Genomic DNA, 20,389 nt, shown 5'->3' on the forward strand with positions numbered 1-20,389 from the left:
CTAGGGGCGGGGACGCCCGCCCGAGCCTGCTCCCGCAGGTCTCGGGTTCGAAGCCGCTGCGGCTTCCGAGGAGAGGGTAGGATTTGAGCGACAGCAGTTCGGTTAGGAACCGAGTTTCTGAAACTCTCGGGGAAGCGAAGTCCCCGGTTTGGAAACATAACCAAACCTATGGTGAGCTTTCCAAACTTGGTCTTTGCTTTATGTCATTTTTCCTCACCCCCTCCTCCCACCACTCAGCCCCAACCCTAAGAAAGTGTCCTTCGGGTTAGGGTACAAGCCACCTCAACCCTTCCTCCCCCTTCGTCCCCCCATCCCCCCCGCAACATTCAGACTAGGAAAATACAAATAAACCCCGGGTGGTTAATGCGGGTGCATTCAGGCGCCCCCCATCCCCAAACACACACACACACACACACACACACACACACACACAGAGCTCACCACCCGCTCTGTCCCACCCACCTCCGGGCAGGGGAGGGACTGGGAACCTGATCTCCGGGCTCCTGCCCCTAACGTTTCCCCATCAATAATGTTGATACCATCGATGTGCCTCCTCCCCCGCCCTCGGGGCGCCGCTGCTGCCTTTTCGCCGCTTTTTGCTCGAGTAAGAAAACGAAACCTCCTCTACTGCCCTCCTAGCCTCGGCCAGGGGCCAGCGGGGCCTGGAGCCGGAGGATGAGGGAGCAGGGGTGCAGGCAGCGCGCGCGGGGGCGTCCCACATTTCTGGGGTACGGTGCCCAACCAGCGCCGGCGGAATGGGAAAGAGGGTCTGGGGCCCAGGGAAGGCCTCATCCCAGGCCCCATCCCGGACTCGGGGGTCAAATTGGGCCAGAATAAAATATTTTTGCGGGTAGAAGAACCAGGCCTCAGAGTGGGGAGCCTCAACTGCCCCTACCCTTCCTAGGATCAGCGACGGAGCGAAGAAGCCCGGAAACCCCTTCGCTGAGAACGGAATTGTGGCCCGCGGCCTTGGGGCACAGCCCTTCTGCCCTGCCATCCCACCAAGGACACTCTAGGCTAGGTCTTGGGAAAACTGAGGGGACATATTGGTAGAAACAAGCATCAACCCCCCAGATGGGAGTTTGCAAAACTCGCCAAGCGCCTCCCCCGGGTGCGGTTCCTCTCGGGCCACGAGGTCGCGACCCTGACGCAGCTGCTGCCTCACTTCGGGCTACCCCAACTCTCAATCGCAGATCGGCCCCTAGTACTCTCGAGTAACCTGCTAGTCCCGAACCTCGTCACCGGATTCCCCGAGCAGCTGCTCCCACCCAAGGCTGGGAATCGCGACCCCACGTAGAGCGCGCCCGTCTCTGGGGTCAGCAGGGCATGGGGAGGGAATCCAATGTGGCACCTCGCTCGCATTCGCTGCCTTCTTTCTGCCCGCTCAAAAATAAAAATTATCCCCCACTCTGTCTCTGTTTTTATTGATTTAATTATTTCTTCTCATCGCGGCAAGCGGAGCCTCGCCAGCGCCCTGACACTGCGGCGCCCGCATCAGCGAACCACGTAACTTGGGCCCGAGACAATGGCCCATAATTGATGTATTGCCATCAACAATAAAGACCAATTCTCCTCTCCCCGCCATTGCTACCATCCCCCTCCTCCCATCCCCCCCCTCCACCTCCCCTCTCTTCTCCCCCGGCCACCGAGGGAAAGAAAACAAACAAGAAATTAGCTGAGGACGCCGAGCGCTGAGCGAAACGCCCGCCTCTAAGCCGTCGAGGACGCAAAAGAACGAAAAAAGTTATTAAAGTTTGGATCCCCCCAATTAATTCGTCTCTCCTTGCCCATTTTTAATTAAACATCGCGAAGCTGCTTTTGCATTTACATTTCGTTTGGTTGTTTGTTATGGTGTTTTGGGGGGGAGGGAAAGCTTTTTTTTCTCTCTCTTAATCTTAATCACACATAGAGCAAGTGACGAACACGTGTGAAGCTATTCCCGGGAGCTTCCCGGTGCGCACGCGGCGCGCGCGGGGAAGAAGGGTCGCGGGACAGCCAGCACGGCTCGGTTCCTGGCAGCAAGCGGTGCCGGGGAGGCCCCGACTTTCAAGAAGCCAAGATTGTTAGAGACGGATGCGGGCGGCTGCAAACGCGGACATAATCGGGGAAACGAGTGTGCAAGTGCACACGGACGCGTTCGTGTGCTGGCAGAGTGCAGGCTGGTGTGTCTGCGAGGACTCTTATTTGCGGGATGGAGGGGTAGGTGCGGGATTTACACGTGCTCCTCTACACGTTCCCGGGGGTCTACGGGAAGCGAGTCGCTCGCACCCCAGGAGTGCGCAGATCCATCTTTGCCGAGGGATCTCTTTAAATATTCAGTGAGAAATAATGGCATTTGAAGCACCACCTATGGAAACATTATTATCTTCATTCTTCAACATCATCCCTACTGATAGCTTCGTTTGTCTTTTTATCAAAATCCACTGTACCCAACAGGACCTGGGGAGAAAGGGAGAGCGAGGCGGAGAGGGGGTGTGTGTGTGTGTGTATGTGTGAAAGAGAGAGAGAGAGAGAGAGAGAGACTAATGGGAAGAAGAGAGGAAAATAAGAGAGATTGGAAAAAAAGGTGAAAAAAGGACGGACAGGGAGAAAGAAGAAGGGAGAAGTTATATTAAGGGAAAAAGTCCGCAGATGGACAACAGAAACATTCACCCACACACGAAACCTTTAGACATTTAAAAAAGAAAATAAGAAAAGATTGAAGAAGCTAAAAGAAAGAGAAAGGGTCACTTAGGGGAGCGCGACAAGGGTCCGGAGTACCCGAAGCTCTGCTCAGAAGACTGGTGCCCACTTCGCGCGAACCGACCGTGGCACCATCCAGACTCACGGGCGCTCCCAAATTGGGACGTCCTCAGGAGCCCTCTCCTTTCCCGATTACCAGATAGGGCAGGGATTGTGTATCCGCACCCCCTCCTCCCCCATCACGCAGCCAAAGTTTAGTTTAGTTTAATCCTTCGGGCACAGGACTTCGGGAACCTTGGAACGAGGAGACCCCGAGGCGCGAGGGGAAAGACTAGCTGAGCAGCGGACCGAGTCTCAGGTTCGCGGGCGCCTGCGCCGGGCAGACGGACCGCGCTCCCGGCTCCGGGGCGCTGGCAGGGAGGCTGCATGCCCGCTCCGGGAGATGGAGATAGAGCGAAAAGTTTGGGCGCCGCGCGCGGCAAGTGCCCGAAAACTGGAGGCGAGCTTCCGCGTCGCCAGGCAGCCGCGGACAGGGACCCCCCCACACACCCTCCCGGCTCGGCGCCGCCACCTAGACCCTTTAGGCTGGCGCGCCGTCCCTTCCCCCAGGGCATGGAGTCCAGGGGTCCCGAGACTGGACTTGTCCAGGGCCAGGCTTGGCCGGGCCGTGCCTCCCCAGGCCGGGGGCGGGCTGCGGCGTACCGGGTCAGCAGCAGCCCCTCCCCTCCCCCCAGCCGGAGCTGAACTCGGAGCCCAGGCGGGTCCCAGCTCTCCGCCCGCCCTGGGCTCGGCGGCGCCACCGCCGCCTCCCAGCGGAGTGACGCGCCCTGCAGCCAACCGGGGCAGCCGGGGGGGAGGTCCAGGAGGGGTCCTGGGCGGAGCCGAGCCGCCCCCTTATCCCACGGGCTCGGGGCTGCTTCTCCCGAAAACTTCAGCCCTAATTGTCCTGGGAATGTCCGAGGTAGAGAAAGGGAGCTAGGGAGCAAGCGAGAGGCTGGAGGATCTGGGCCCCTTGGCGGGGGAGGGGATGGGGTGGCGGAAGAGCTGCCCCTCCCCCCTCCGGTCCCAAACCCATCACGTTCCCAAACCTTTCCTGGATCCTCTTCTCCGCGCCCCCGCGAGCCCGGGATCCAGGGGATGGAGAACTCGGGGCGAAGGAGCGCCGAGCCAGGCTGCGGGCGGGAGGGAGGCCGAGCCGTGGGCGGGAGGCGGACCGGCGTGGGGCTGGCTCTTCCCCACTCGCTTATTTTTTTTTATGGGGGTGGGGGTGGGCTGCTTGCTGGTAGCTCTTAAAGAAACGAAGAAACACTCACGAAGAGGGACGCCCGCCCCCCAAATCCGCCACGGGACTCCCTCCCCCCGCAGGCCGGCGCGCCTTGCGCCCGAGTTGGGAAGTTCGCAGCGCGCCCGCAGCCCGGGTCCCCAGCCCCCGCCGCCCGGCCCCACCCCCACCCGGGGCGGCTTAATTCCGGGGAGGGCATGCTAATTTGGGTCGGCCCAGCCCGGGATGGCGGGGGGGCGGGGGGAGGAGGGAAGGAGGGAGGGAGCGGGGGGCGCCGGCCGGGGCGCCGGGCGCGCAGTGGAGAGGAGGCCGGCCCCGGCGGCCGGGCCGCGGAGTCCCGGGCGGTCGCAAAGAGGGTTAACCCAGTGTCGGGCGGCGCGGCGCGCAGAGCCAGCCCCGCGGCCGGCTTATTGGGCCAGCGCGCGGAGAGACAGGGGTCTGCAGCAAATCACGAACTAATTGATTAAGGCGAGCGGGTTTGAATAGCGCTGGCCCGGTGCCAATCGCCTTTCAAAGAGCCCCTCTATGATTAATCGCAATGCATTATTGATAATCATAATTATAGCAGGACACATGCGCGCTGCGCCCGGGGCCGGGGAGCCGGGGAGGGGGCGGGCGGGCCGGCGGGCGGGGGGAGCCGCCGCCGCCGCCGCCGCTCGATTTCCGTAATTTTGAGAAGATTTTTTTTTAGTAATTTTTTATTCTGCCCCAGCTGATGTTTGAGCCAGCATGTCGCGGAGGAAGCAAGCGAAGCCTCAACATTTCCAATCCGACCCCGAAGTGGCCTCGCTCCCCCGGCGAGATGGTGAGTGCTCCGGCCCGCGCCGCGGACACAAACACACACGCGCACTCACACTCACGCGCGCGGGGACCCACGCACACGCGGCTGGCCCCTGCGCCCACTGCCCCGCCGCCGCCGCGTCCCCGCTCGCCTTTTCGGCTGGGCGTATTTTTTTTTCTTTTGAATTTTCAATCTGCCTTTGCTGGGCTTCCCCCCTGCCCTGGGGAAGCGAGCACATCTCCCGGCAGGATCTTTCCGGAGTTGCTGGGTCCTCCTGGGGGAGGCGGGAGGGCATGCTGGCCTTGCTGCTCCGTCCCGGCTTTTCCGGGGAACCGAGCCGCGGCCAGGACCCTGGAGCCCCGCGAGGCGCGGGTGCAAGCGGAGATCGTCCGCGCCTACCCGCGGGGGGCCCCTCGCACTCCCCACGCGGCTCCCAGGGCCCCCGGCCCGGCCTCTGCCGACCGGCCCTGCTGCCAGCGGGAAGGAAGTTTACTTCGCGCGCGGGGCTGAACTCCGAGCGTGGGGGGAGCTCGCAGCGCCCCCCTTGCCCCAAGCTCACACTCCCCTTCGACCCGCGCGGCGGAATGGGGTGCCTTTGGGGGTTCACATCTTCAAGAAGGTGGGGACCTGTGTCGGGGCGCCCGCGCCTGACACGCTGGGGTCGCGGCTGGGGCGGAGTGTTCCTTGCTGCCGGTTCTTCCCGAGACGGTGCAGGCGGCCCGGGGAGGTGTCGGATCTGGCTCCCTAAGTTTATCTCCAAATCTTTTCTCCCAACAGTTGCACCCTCCGCCCCCCAAAATCTTTATATTCGGCATGCATCCTCTGCGGATCGTGGTGCTCCACGCTTGCAGATGGGTCGGGGAAGGAGTCTTAGGGTAATTTTTCAGGGCTGGGGGGTAGCCAACCAGAGGAGAATCCCCCTGAAACAGGGCCACTCGCTTTCTCCGCTGGAAGCGACAACTGTGGGTCCCGAAGGGAATGAACAAGTCCAGAACAAAGTTTGTGTGCGGGAGTTAAGGTCGAGAGTAGGGAGAGATCCAGGCAGGGAACTGGGGGTGCCAAGGGAGGACACCTAGAATCCCTCCTTGCTCCTAAAGGTGTTCCACTTTAGTGGCTGCCGAGCTCCCAGGCCCAGCGCCGGAGGCGATGGAGCGGCGCCCCAGCCCGGCTCTGGGGGTCATCCCTGCAGGATGCTGGCCTCTCGGCTGCGGGAGGACGAGCGGCAACCCCAGCCGGGTTTCCGCGGCTCGGGATGCCTCTCTGGATGCCCACGTCCCAGGCGGCATTTTGGGGTATGGAGGAGAGAGCTGGACCCCAAAGCTTGCCCTTAGATCGGCACCTCTGTCCACTGCGCTGTGCGGCCGCCCGGGCCCCACGGTCTCGGCTCCCTCCCCAGAGGCCTGCCTCTCAGTAGAGCTAGGGCGCCGCGAAGCAAGGGACCCCTGCTCCCTTTACCCTGGCTCAGGGAAAGGGAACTCCTGGCTTGGGGGTCTCCTTACGAAATTGGGAGACTTGAAGCCAGCTAAGAAAATTGTTTACAATATTCCCCCCACCCCGCGCGCCCCTAGTACTTTCTCAAGCTTGAAGCCTTACCCAGAGCCTCTGCAATTTCTCAGTCCGCTGAAAAAAGCCTTTGAACCCCGCTTTCCACCCCAAACGCAAGGGTAAATCGAGGTGAAACTACCCGAGGCCGCAGCAACGACTCCGAGCATTTTTCCGGGTTTTCTCAGCTGGTTTCTTCTGCTTCTCGCCCCCACACTCATCTTTCCTAAAGTTTCTGCTGAGACCTTTTGCACTGTGATACTGTTCAGGGTAGCGATTTGTATGCAAAATACCAAACTGCAGAGAAGACAGGGTTTTTTAGTCTATTTTGTAAATATGTACTGATTTTCTACATTTTCCCCAAAAAAAAAAAAAAAAAAAAAAACCCGCCTCAGGCTTCGCGGAGAAATGCATGCTAGATCTTTGCCTTTCGCCTTCTGGACTCGGAATTTTTAATAGTTAAGCATTCTCATAAAGCAATAGCATAAAAGGAGTTCACTACCTCTTACCATTATTATTTATTAGTACGATTTTTTTTTTAATTTATTTGAGCTTTGAGGTAAGTTAATTAAGTAACTGAATCAAGTTTCTTTTCTTTCTCTTTTCTCTCTTTTCATTTCTTTCTCTTTCTTCCTTTCTCTGTTTTTTCTTCCCAAAAGCTGGTTCATTGTCCTAAGAAGCAGTAAACTGTGTTAGGGACACTCTAGGAAACACCCCCTCCCAGCCCTCTTCCCTCACCTCTCCCCACCCCCTCCTCTTTTTCTTGGGTAGTAATGGTTTTAGGTTATGACTGTTTTTACATGGTTGAACAATAAGTTTGGGAGAAGTTGCCTAGAGGGTAGATTTTGTAATAGGGTTACAGGATTTAGTGTGTTGTAATAATATTAGTACACAAGTAATCCTCCCCAATGCCTGACATGCAGGAAGGCCTAACCTACCCCAGGTCTTTTTATTTGGGAATAGTTGTGAGATAAATGGAATTGAAAGTTCCTGACATCTCAAGGTTACCTTTTAAAAGTCAGCTTTTCTGCAATGAATTCGGCGATCTCATTTTCCTCCTCACACATAGCACATACTTCTAGGAGCTGTTGATTTTTTGTTTTGTTCTGTTTTCTGCATGTAGAAAGGTGGTTCAATTTTTAAAGAGCAAACCCCTCTTCAAACATCGCGGTTACTTTTTTTTTTATGTCTTGAGATGGTCTTAGAATATGGCAAATGAAACATTGAACATACTAAATTAAATCTAGTTTATGCTCTTCGTGTATGCCAGCACCTCACATTTCAGGACTTCCATGCAGAGTGGGACCTAGAAAAGTTGGTAGACCACAGTTACAGTAGCCCCGAAGGATGGGTGCTAAGGCTGAAAGCAGCCGTGGCTGCAGTGTCCTGCATGTTGGAGTGTGTGTGTGCTTACAAAGAAAACCCAAGCCACTCTAGGCAGCCACACTGATAGCTTCATCGGAGCAAGTTCAAAAAAAACAAGAGTGCTCGGTTAATCTTACGATGCTGATATTTTATTCTACTTTAGTGCAGCTGTAATGCCAGAAACACTCTAAAATAATTTTAAACTTGGTAATTTTTCTGTTTCTTATGAGACCAAGATTGTGGCAAATATGACTTGTCTCTTAAATGATATTCAACAAGTCTTGAATTACTTGTAGAAAGATGACTGCCACTGGAAAGATTATTCACTGAGATAACTAATCCTGAGGAAAGGGAATATTAGCATCTAATGATTTTATATGTGGATCTTTTACTATAGATTGAGATTTCAGGGGTGTGTGTGTGCGCGCGCGTGTGTGCGTGAGTGTGTGTGTGTGTTGGGTTTTTCTTCCTCTGATGGTTTTTAAGATTCCTATAACTACGTGGATGGCCCATTCAGACTCCATTCATTTATTAAGAAAGTATTTTGGAGCTCAGCTTACTTAAGGAAAAGATAATATTGAAAGAAAAATAAAAATCATGAATTGCAGATAAAACACTGACTGTCCTATGAAGTATCATAAAAATTCCTCTTATTTATACTAATAATGAAATTCTATTATTTACCAACCTAATTTACTCATGTGAGCAGCTTAATAGCAACACATTGATCTCTGGGCCCAAAAGGTTAGGGAGAACTATAATTAATTGCTTTTTTTGAAAAACCGACACCTGCAAGATAAGGCAGTTGGAAAGAATTCATGCTTAAATCAGGCCTATTTTAAGTTTGGCATAATGGAAGATTCTGGATGAGAAAATGCAAACTATTTTTTGAAATTGCTTCAGGCTGCAAGACACTTCCTAAAATGTTAAAAACACACACACAAACAAGCAAAGTCTAGCTGGGCATGAGATAGGATGTGTGAAAGTGAATTTGTGCTGCTGAATGTTTTGTAGTTTTATTTTCCATCAGGTTTCCCCTATAGTTCATAGGCACAAATGTCAACTTATAGGTTATTCTTTGGGGGCTTTCTTTCTTTTCTTTATACTTTTGAAGGTAGCAAATTGTTTTTTTACCAACAGAGTCCTTTGGAAGGCAGAAACCCACTTTTTTGTTGTGGAGATCTTACTGGGACCTGGGGAAGAAATAGGCGAACTGGTGAAGTTTTTTGAAATTGTTAAAAGCTGAGCTTTATGTAGGAAGCAAAACAAATTCCTTCTACAGCCTTAACTAGGTTTTTCTAAGACATATCTTGGTGCAGATAGCCCTATATTTCAAAACATTCTTCAACTATTAAAACTGAAGTGGTTGAGCGTCTTAGAGAAAGAGATGATAAGTTAACTGGAGAACTGATACCCCTCCCCCCCAAAAAGAAAAAAGTTTGTATTCCAGGCTTTAGAAACCTAGATGTGTCGAGCTGTTTTAACCTTTGCTAGCCTCCTCCCATGCAAAGGTGACAAGGTCCAGATCATAATATGTCCTTCAGTATCTTCCCAGTGACCCCCAAATTGAGTCTTGCTAGTCACTTAGCAGGAAGTTAGTAGTTTATTTTAGTTTCACCTTATCAGCTTGGCTTCTTTTCCTAACCTTATTCCCCTGTCACCCTCAGATGCCAGACCCCCAAAGGGGAAGATTGACAGGTAGTTCTCATAGCTCAGTTTTACCCTCAAACAACAGGGATTTAGTTTCTTGTGCCTTTGCCAATGTTTATGTAGTCAAAGTTTAGATCTCGCCTTAAGGAGTCTCTCTTTTACGCGTCACTGGAATAGGAAAGCCACAAAGAAGTTTTTGAACAAACCCTTGCAACTGGAACCCCATCTAGTGTTCAGTTTGATTCATCCATGGGAAAGACATTTTCTCCCTTTCATTTATTGTGTACATTAGGTGGGCTCGGATCACTATTTTAAAAGGAGTGTCTTGTCCGTGTTGTTTCTTTCTCAGCGATTTCTCTTGTATTCTTCCACGCGAGAATACACTAATCCTGGTCAGACCACTAGGTGAACTTGCAGGGTACCAGTAAATTTGTTATTTGGTTGCATATCACATAGAGGAAACTTTAGACATTACAGAAAATATGCACAGCATTTGTCGTAGTGTTCAAAATTTCTTTGGAATCTTAAGTTGGACGTTCAGATTTAGGCTTTTCCCAGGTCTATGCAAAAATAAAAATAAAAAAGATTAAAAATCAATCCATCAAATATGTTTGCGATAGCTTTTCCAAATAGGTCTAAGAAAAAGAATAGCCTGTTAAAATTATGCACTCCAAAAGCACTATCGTGAGAGGTTCTATTGAAAAAATGTTAATGCAGTCTTAAGGTAATGGGAAGTACAGTGAATATCTTTCTGAAGAGCTCCAAAAAAGAAAACTAAATCTGGTAGAGTAAGATGGTTGTGTTTGCTTTTTGTTTTTCTGTTTTGTTTTTTTCCTTTCCTGGCTGGCTAAACCTTTCTGTGTGGGGGCATAGTTTTATTTTTATTTTCTCAGTAGACAGATAAGTTGGAACACTTCAATTTTCTCCTTCCGATTCTGTAGTGTTTGGTTCAGATGATGAAAAACTGACAAATTTGAATTAGGCATCCAGTACCTAAATAGTGCAACAGGAACTAAAACCTCTGGGATTTTTGTATAAATTTGGTGGAGGTATAAGATCACCCTCTCCCCCTCCCAGAAAAAGGCCCAGAAAATTCCAAATAACTTTTTGTGGGTAAATACTTAGAAAACCATTGCTGCTTAAATTTTCCTGTCTGACAAGAATTACAAAATGACTTTAATTCTTTAATTTGTATGCAAAATCCACAGAAAAAGAACTGGAATGTTATTTGCACCATGGTACAAGGAACAAGGCAACTGTATTTACTATAATGGGGTCACCAGTTGCAATCCTGTGTAACAGATTATTGAGAAAGATACAAGATAGCAGATGAGCAGAAAAATGAATTAGAACATGGTTCTCTGTGTGTGTGAGAGAGAGAGAGAGAGAGAAAGAGAAAGAGAGAGAGAATGTGTGTATCTTATTACAACTTAAAATATTCCCTTTGGTAGTTAAAGATTCAAACTAGTCTTCATGTTTTGTCTTCTTGTTTTTAAGCAGTTTCATTGGCATTCTGTTCAGAATGCAGATAGATTTAAAGTTAAGAATTGTTACAGTGTAGCGACACCTGCTTTTGAAATAAATCAAAATAGATACCAGGATTTTTGGGGGGTAAGAGTGTTCATAAACATCAGGAAATTAAATTAGTTGACTCTACAGTGAGATCAAATGTCAGCTTATTAAAATGTTGTGAAATTCTAAACTAAAATATGGGTAACTTTTTAACACAGTCTCTTTCTTAGAAGCAAGCAGGCATTTATTTTTAAGCATCTTTATTTTCCGTCCAGTTAGCACAATCCTAAATATAAAAATGTTCAGGTTGGAAAACTTGAAAATTCTCAAGTGAGTTTTTGAGGCTGCACAAATGTAGAATTCAAGTGCAGGAAAGTAATAATCAGTTAGATCCTGTAAAGTAACCTTCCTTTTATTTTCTCTATATATTATGAGAATATCAGATGTTTGCAAGTTATAAAGAATTAAAACGTCCTTTAATCGTGAGCACAGATGTGCTAAATATTTGAAGCAACTACATTGTAATGTGTACAATTGATGAAGTCAGTTTTCTGATTTCCCTTGCTAGTTATTTAGTTCTGAATCTGTCATTATTTGTCTAAGCCCAGCTGACCAAGCAAAACTGTGTTTTAAAGTGGCTTTATGTTTTGATAAATGTGAGCTGGTTGAAAAGTATTTTCCACTGAATGCAGAGCTTAATAGAACATGCTGACATAATAGTTTTAATGCATTTTGTTGAAAATGTGTGAACAAACAGAATAGCTTTTGTTCCTTCATAATTGGCTGTAAAAGTAGATGGAAACATAACCATTACATATGGAAATGTGCAAAGAGAAAGAAATAACATTTCTGTTGAATATATTAGGAATTGCATTTCCTAGTTTAAAATAAGCATCTAAAATGGATGCATCATTTAAAATTGGTTGTCAAAATAAGAAGCTTTAAACAGAATTTTTGTCACATTATTTTTGTCCCAAGTTAAGCAACATAACTTTAGCAAATTTCATCTAATATTTTGTTTATATGATTTTAAGCCAAGGGTAGAGACAGAAAAAAGTGCTTAAAACAGCACCTTCAACGTGCATAGGAATCCAGTGCCAATTAGGATGATTAAACATTAAATTAAAACTGAATCATTATTGGTATTTTCTGCTACAACTAAGATTTGTTTGCTGTTGTTAATGCATTTTGCACTATACCCTTGTGGAGATTAAAAGATGGGTATTAGGAAAGCTAGCTTGTTAAGTATAACTTAGCTACTCAAATAACACTCCCAGTGAATAAAGTGTGCATACATTTGGCATACTTTACCAGGGGTTCTAATCAACCTCGGCATCACTCAAGGCAAATAGAGTTAAGGAATTTTCAGAAAGTAGTATTTAGGTATTAATTTTATTTTCTGGAATGCAAATCTACTCAAGCTTTTTTGATGTTTACTACAAAAAGGCAAATGGCTGGCTCTTTTGAGTAGACTCTAAAGTTTACTGAAAAAAGCAACATTTTGATTTTGCATTTATTCATATCTGCAATTACTTTTTTCCCCTACAAGTTTTCTGGGAGATTCAATTTGGAAGTCATGGAAACTACCTATTATCTGATTCAGTTCTGCAGAAAAGCATGCAGGGAGGTAATCCTTGAATTAAACAGTTTTTTTTTTTTTTTTTTTTTTTTCACAGCCTTCGTAGATGACCACACACCATTTGTACAACAGAAGTTGGTGCTCCCCATGCTGGGCAAACAATGGGGCGCCATCCTGTCTTTGAATAGGGTGTTAGCTTGGAGTTGGAGATTTTTATGTTTAATTTACAAATGGATCTTAGTGAGAAGACATCTGAGCAACCAGTGGAAACAAACATGAAATAAAGGGATTTTTATAATAAAAGATTCAGGACAATCTGTTAAACAATTGATAACAGTTAAGAGCAAACTGTTTTTAAAGGCATTCAGACTAGGAGAATTGCAAAGCATTTCCAAACTCTAAACCAAGAATTATTTCTTAGGCGATGGGAGCACTTCCCCTCAACTGCATATCCTTCTTTAAGTTGATACGTAATCAGAAATGTAAATCTTGTGCCAGTTTTTATAGATATAAAGAGATTTTTGATGAAATATATAAGAGGCATAACGTTGCCGTGTGGAGCATAGTGGCCTATATTCCTTGATTAGTGGAATGGTAGCCAGGGTTGTATTTTTTTAATTTTAAAAATAAACATGCCATGGGGTGATATATAGGTGCCAGGCAGGCCTTGCAACGGGTTATGATCATTGTGTTTCTCTTCATTGTATGTGTGTAGCTTTCCCTTTTGTGTTCAAGTGAGTCTTGAGCAGTGGTCTGGAGGATTTGTTACTGATGGGACTAAAGTGTGTTTGTCATGGTTCAGACTTAGCTCAGGTTCGAGGTAGGGGCTTGAGGTGATTTTCAAGTTGTCAGTCTATAGCTTGGTGATATGCATTTTTTTCCCCCTTGTCAACAACTGATTGGAACCTGAATGACTACAAATTAGTTTAGTGACAGAACAAACTGTCACAGATATCTCTGAATCAGTTGAAAATGACTAAGGGTGACAGAAACTCACGAGCCTAATAAGACCCCAGAATGGTTGCTGGACCCTCTCCGGATGAGTAGACAATAAGGTGTATAAAATATTGGAAATCAATATTTTGCTATGGCATTTCATTATGCACCAATGTCTTCCGTTCATAGTATTTTATATTTTGATGAATTATCTGAAGGCCATGACTATCTGAGGTACCGGATTGATAGTAATTCCTCCGTACCCTTAAAAATGAATTGTGAACGTTCTTAGGTAATATTGATTGGTTTTTAAGGGCTTCAGTTTTGAGTTTTGCAGGTTAAAAAAAAAAAAATTGATTGGCTTTTTTTTTCCTTGGCAAGTCATAGGTGGCTGTGTGTCCTGGTTCCCTTTCTAACCCTGCACCTTTTGATGTTTGCAGGAGACATGGAAAAGGGCCAACCGAGTCGCACCACTAAGAGCAAGGACGCCCACGTCTGTGGCCGGTGCTGCGCCGAGTTCTTTGAATTATCAGATCTTCTGCTCCACAAGAAGAACTGCACTAAAAATCAATTAGTTCTAATCGTAAATGAAAATCCAGCCTCCCCACCCGAAACCTTCTCCCCCAGTCCCCCTCCCGATAATCCCGAGGAACAAATGAATGACACAGTTAACAAAACAGATCAAGTAGACTGCAGCGACCTTTCAGAACACAGCGGACCTGACAGGGAAGAGTCCATGGAGGTGGAGGCCCCGGCTGCTAACAAAAGCGGCGGCAGCGGCCCTTCCAGCAGCAGCCATGGCACCGCGGCCCCCGGCTGCAGCAGCAGCCCCTCCCCAGGTACCTCAGCACTCACAACCTCTCTACCTCAACTCGGGGACCTGACAACACTGGGCAACTTCTCCGTGATCAACAGCAACGTCATCATCGAGAACCTCCAGAGCACCAAGGTGGCGGTGGCCCAGTTCTCCCAGGAAGCGAGGTGCGGCGGGGCCTCGGGGGGCAAGCTGGCGGTCCCCGCCCTCATGGAGCAGCTCCTAGCTCTGCAGCAGCAGCAGATCCACCAGCTGCAACTGATCGAACAGATTCGTCACCAAATACTGCTGTTGGCTTCTCAGAACGCAGACTTGCCAACGTCTTCTAGTCCTTCTCAAGGTACTTTACGAACATCTGCCAACCCCTTGTCCACGCTAAGTTCCCATTTATCTCAGCAGCTGGCGGCAGCAGCTGGATTAGCACAGAGCCTCGCCAGCCAATCTGCCAGCATCAGTGGTGTGAAACAGCCACCCCCAATCCAGCTACCTCAGAGCACTTCTGGCAACACCGTCATTCCATCCAACAGTGGCTCTTCTCCCAATATTAACATGTTGGCAGCCGCAGTTACCACCCCGTCCTCGGAAAAAGTGGCTTCGAGTGCTGGTGCCTCCCATGTCAGCAACCCAGCAGTCTCAGCGTCATCCTCACCAGCTTTTGCAATAAGCAATTTATTAAGTCCTGCATCTAATCCACTTCTACCTCAGCCGGCCCCTGCTAACGCCGTTTTCCCCAGCCCTTTGCCCAACATCGGAACAACTGCGGAGGATCTAAACTCCTTGTCTGCCTTGGCCCAGCAGAGAAAAAGCAAGCCACCAAATGTCACTGCCTTCGAAGCGAAAAGTACTTCCGACGAGGCGTTCTTCAAACACAAGTGCAGGTTCTGCGCGAAGGTCTTCGGGAGTGACAGTGCCTTGCAGATCCACCTGCGCTCCCACACTGGGGAGAGGCCGTTCAAGTGCAACATCTGCGGGAACAGGTTCTCCACCAAGGGGAACCTGAAAGTCCACTTTCAGCGCCACAAAGAGAAATACCCTCATATCCAGATGAACCCCTATCCCGTGCCTGAGCATTTGGACAATATCCCCACAAGTACCGGCATCCCATATGGCATGTCCATCCCTCCAGAGAAGCCAGTCACCAGCTGGCTAGACACCAAACCAGTCCTGCCCACTCTGACCACTTCAGTCGGCCTGCCGTTGCCCCCGACCCTGCCCAGCCTCATACCCTTCATCAAGACGGAAGAGCCAGCCCCCATCCCCATCAGCCATTCTGCCGCCAGCCCCCCGGGCTCAGTCAAAAGTGACTCCGGGGTCCCCGAGCCGGCCACGAGAAACCTGGGTGGGCTCCCAGAGGAAGCTGAAGGGTCCACTCTGCCACCCTCCAGTGGCAAGAGTGAAGAGAGTGGTGCGGTCACCAGCTCGGTCCCAACAGCCGGCAACAGCACCCTGAGCTCCCCGGCGGCCGACTGTGGCCCAGGCAGCGCCACCACTTTCACCAACCCTTTGTTGCCGCTCATGTCCGAGCAGTTCAAGGCCAAGTTTCCTTTTGGGGGACTCTTGGACTCAGCCCAGGCATCAGAGACGTCCAAGCTTCAGCAACTGGTAGAAAACATTGACAAGAAGGCCACTGACCCCAACGAGTGTGTCATCTGCCACCGGGTCCTCAGCTGTCAGAGCGCCTTGAAAATGCACTACCGGACACACACTGGGGAGAGGCCCTTTAAGTGCAAGATCTGCGGCCGGGCTTTTACCACGAAAGGGAATCTTAAAACCCACTACAGCGTGCATCGTGCGATGCCCCCGCTCAGAGTCCAGCATTCCTGCCCCATCTGCCAGAAGAAATTCACTAATGCTGTTGTCCTGCAGCAGCACATTCGAATGCACATGGGGGGCCAGATTCCCAACACCCCAGTCCCCGACAGCTACCCCGAGTCCATGGAGTCTGACACGGGCTCCTTTGATGAGAAAAATTTTGATGACTTAGACAACTTCTCTGATGAAAACATGGAAGACTGCCCTGAGGGCAGCATCCCCGATACACCCAAGTCTGCGGACGCGTCCCAAGACAGCCTGTCTTCTTCGCCTCTGCCCCTAGAGATGTCGAGCATCGCTGCTTTGGAAAATCAGATGAAGATGATCAGTGCCGGCCTGGCGGAGCAGCTGCAGGCCAGCCTGAAGTCGGTGGAGAATGGCTCGGTCGAGGGGGACGTCCTGACCAATGATTCGTCCTCAGTGGGTGGTGACATGGAGAGCCAGAGTGCAGGCAGCCCGGCCATCTCAGAGTCTACCTCTTCCATGCAGGCTCTGTCCCCATCCAACAGCACCCAGGAGTTCCACAAGTCACCCAGCGTTGAGGAGAAACCGCAGAGAGCGGTCCCAGGCGAGTTTGCCAATGGTTTGTCTCCCACCCCAGTGAATGGTGGGGCTTTGGATTTGACATCTAGTCATGCAGAGAAAATCATCAAAGAAGATTCTTTGGGGATCCTCTTCCCTTTCAGAGACCGGGGTAAATTTAAAAATACTGCTTGCGACATTTGTGGCAAAACATTTGCTTGTCAGAGTGCCTTGGACATTCACTATAGAAGTCATACCAAAGAGAGACCATTTATTTGCACAGTTTGCAATCGTGGCTTTTCCACAAAGGGTAATTTGAAGCAGCACATGTTGACACATCAGATGCGAGATCTACCATCACAGCTCTTTGAGCCCAGTTCCAACCTTGGCCCCAATCAGAACTCTGCAGTGATTCCCGCCAACTCGTTGTCATCTCTCATCAAAACAGAGGTCAATGGCTTTGTGCATGTTTCTCCTCAGGACAGTAAGGACACCCCCACCAGTCACGTCCCTTCTGGGCCTCTGTCTTCCTCTGCCACGTCCCCAGTTCTGCTCCCGGCTCTGCCCAGGAGAACTCCCAAGCAGCACTACTGCAACACGTGTGGCAAAACCTTCTCCTCGTCGAGTGCCCTGCAGATTCACGAGAGAACTCACACTGGAGAGAAACCCTTTGCTTGCACTATTTGTGGAAGAGCTTTCACAACAAAAGGCAATCTTAAGGTACGGGCTCCATGTGCACCCCACCCACCCCATCCCACCCTTCCTCATCGTCACTGATTGTTTGTAATGCATGCCCCCAGAGTCACGGGCCCAGATGTTCAGGGAGAGAGTTCTCACGAGGGAACCTGCTGCACGTGGCTGACTGGGGAGAAACGTGGGTGCCTGGGAGGGTCAGCCTCGTGGCAGGGACAAGAGCAGGCTGCAGCTGGCTGCATGTCAGAGCGCATTGAATAATTTGGTACCTAAGCGACGCAGCGGCCTCTCTCTGTTGTCTCGCTAAGTGCACCAAATGAATTGCTTTACCTACCAAGTAAGACAGCCTGGCGTTGCCATGGGGTATTGATTAAAGACCTCCGTGTGGCCCGAGTGCTGCCTGTATCACTTAATAATTACGGTTCTCCTCGGCGCATGCATCTATTTTTCATAACCATGCAGTCCAGCATGGTTTGTTTGTCTAAAAACAATAACGTCACTGCTCTGCTAATGGGTATTATGATAATTGATTATACAGCATTTCCTACTGATATGTGTTGGAAATAAAGTAAATATGCTTAAGTTCTAGAGCAACAGTTGAGCACTCTTAGTGTGTACATTTTTCTGTTGACAGAGCATTTCTCTGGAGATTGCTGCCAGTAATGTGAGATGAATAATTACTCTCTGGCTTTTCTCTCCGTGCACGGGCCCTCCAGTGGGCAATCAGCAAGGGGTACTTTCTTCCTAGCTGAAAAGGACATTTATAGGGTAAAGGGTGTCAGATACAATACTTACCATTGCAATGAGAGTGGACATAACAATTCTAACCCTGAAAGGAGCTATCTGCGACTGACTGGCTTGCTCGAGGCCATTATAAGCTAAATATGGGTAATAAAAAAAGAGTAAGTAAGGCATCTCTGCCCAGGAAGAGGAGAGACGGCCCCGGGATGCGCGGAGCAAACACGTTATTACCCGTGGAGGGGAGTGGATGGTTCCTGCTGCCTTTTCCCCTGCCTGTCACGTAATGAGAATAGACATTTGGGCCACTTGCTTCGTCAGGGGTTGGGATATGGGTTGAGACAGATTCACCTATTAAGCTTCTCTCCCCGCTCCTCTTTTCCCCCTCTCTCTCTCTCCCGTCTCTCTCCACCTCCCAGGTACACATGGGCACTCACATGTGGAATAGCACCCCTGCGCGACGAGGCCGGCGGCTCTCTGTGGATGGCCCCATGACATTTCTAGGAGGCAATCCCGTCAAGTTCCCAGAAATGTTCCAGAAGGATTTGGCGGCAAGATCAGGAAGTGGGGATCCTTCCAGTTTCTGGAATCAGTATGCAGCAGCGCTCTCCAATGGGCTGGCGATGAAGGCCAACGAGATCTCCGTCATTCAGAACGGTGGCGTCCCTCCAATTCCTGGAAGCCTCGACAGTGGGAACAGCTCCCCGATTAGCGGGCTGACAGGAAACCTGGAGAAGCTCCAGAACTCAGAGCCCAGTGCTCCTCTGGCTGGCCTGGAGAAAATGGCAAGCAGCGAGAACGGAACCAACTTCCGCTTCACCCGCTTCGTGGAGGACAGCAAAGAGATCGTCACAAGTTAAAGCAAGCTGGGCTGGAGACGTAGCATTCCTGTTCAGAATGCGACCTGTGGTGGCCTCCTAGTCCTTGCCCCGTGCCCCTGCCTTCCGGTTCCCCAGTTCTATGAACTACAACATTATGAAGACATTCTTTTGTACCTTGTTCAACTTCTAGAGTTCTAAGAAAGCTTATTTATTAGTGATATAACCTTGCTTTGCAAACAGAATGCAAGCGTTAACTTTGGTCTTCTGTATTTTGGACTAAATACTAATTGACTAGAGTGCTGTAAACTTGCTGTAACATTTATGGCAATTGCAAGTTGCCCTGCTAGGCAGTTGTAATCTGGCATTAACTTATTTTCTATATCCAGTTTAATATGAATCTGGTGGTGATGCAATGCCTCCGTGATGCATTAGATCTCTAATAAAGTCTGTGTATAAATGTACACTTTGATCCTGCTGGAAAATTTTATCAGCAAACACATTGTCTAATCTTTCAAAACAGATTTAAGGAAAAGAACTGAAAGTACAGACTGAACAGTGTGGTTCTTTGGAAGGTTTGGTTTTTTTGATTTTTATTCTAAAATTCAACCTGCTTTTTTGTTTTGTAGATTTAACCATTTCCGTTTTGAACTGCTATTTGTATTGTGCTTTTTACTTGAGTCGTCCTCAATGTTAATAAGTTTCTGTACAGTAATAAGCACGCAGAATTCTTTAGAGAAAAAAAAACAAGTGTTGTTTTGGTAGTTGAAACTGAGACGTAACATTTTGCCTTGTAGGTATATTCACAATAGAAAATGTGTGCTGGAATTTCACAATGCTGCTAAGTATAGCATCTTGAACAACCTTCAGTGGAGAAAATGTAGATGCTCTTGTATATACAAGAAATATCACTTTCATTAAAATGTACATATGTTCCTTACAAGAGCAAATGCTTCTTCTTGATCAAGAGAGCAGGTATAGTGTTTGTTTATTTTGTATTAGGTATGGAAGAAAAAAAATTGGACTGTTACATGCACTTTCTTGGAAAGTTGAAAGGAAGGGGGGTCCAATTTCTTTAACATTTAATACTTACTAACAACAGAGATACTGTAATTTTACTCAAGTAATCAAATACATTTTTTTTTTGCAACAGATAAAGCAAAATACTGTGTCTGTGTTTTTAGAGTGCATTTCTATTTAGCCAGGCCCCTAAATGTATTTTAACATTTCCCCAGGTGACAGTAAATTGTGTATGTGAGTGTGTATCTCTCTTTAAATGAGGAATTGTAAAAGGCACACCAGAAGCGGGTCTGCATGGGCCTGTGTTTCCTTTTATTTTGAAATTTGGAGGCTTTACATATTTTTCCCAATATCCATGACTTGTGGGGAATGTATTTTATAGCCTTTCCACTCACATCCCCCCACCCAGAGGAAAAAAATGAAATCAAAGAATGCTGGAGGTTTCATCCCACCAGGTAAGTTTCCTTAAGCAAGATATTTATGCTGATTTAGATTTCAGTTTTATTTCCACTATTCTGGTTTTATTTCACTTAATTCAGTCCATTTTTTTCAGGCAACTGAGAGTTTCACTGCTGGGTTCCCGATGCAACCAGGTTATATAATCTGATTCTGAAACTGGTCCTCAACCCAGAGGTTAACAAGT

The 20,389-nt window shown here is 48.6% G+C and overlaps 1 protein-coding gene across 1 annotated transcript; it reads left to right on the top strand.

Moving 5' to 3' along the window:
* Positions 1-4,591: 4,591 nt before the first annotated feature.
* On the top strand, positions 4,592-19,824 carry SALL1 (spalt like transcription factor 1). The gene is made up of 3 exons (XM_069497948.1): positions 4,592-4,769; positions 13,770-17,197; positions 18,328-19,824. Exons 1-3 carry the CDS (start codon positions 4,694-4,696, stop codon positions 18,766-18,768), a joined length of 3,945 nt encoding a protein of 1,314 aa, XP_069354049.1. The 5' UTR covers positions 4,592-4,693; the 3' UTR covers positions 18,769-19,824.
* Positions 19,825-20,389: the final 565 nt, after the last annotated feature.

Source organism: Eulemur rufifrons, chromosome 23, assembly GCF_041146395.1.
Source record: "Eulemur rufifrons isolate Redbay chromosome 23, OSU_ERuf_1, whole genome shotgun sequence".
NCBI lineage: Eukaryota > Metazoa > Chordata > Mammalia > Primates > Lemuridae > Eulemur > Eulemur rufifrons.

Bases quoted from the DNA above. Each gene is read 5' to 3' on its own strand.
- SALL1 (XM_069497948.1), top strand. From the start codon at position 4,694: ATGTCGCGGAGGAAGCAAGCGAAGCCTCAACATTTCCAATCCGACCCC. The intron at 4,770-13,769 runs GTGAGTGCTCCG...TGATGTTTGCAG, and splicing joins CTCGCTCCCCCGGCGAGATG to GAGACATGGAAAAGGGCCAA. The intron at 17,198-18,327 runs GTACGGGCTCCA...TCCACCTCCCAG, and splicing joins CAACAAAAGGCAATCTTAAG to GTACACATGGGCACTCACAT.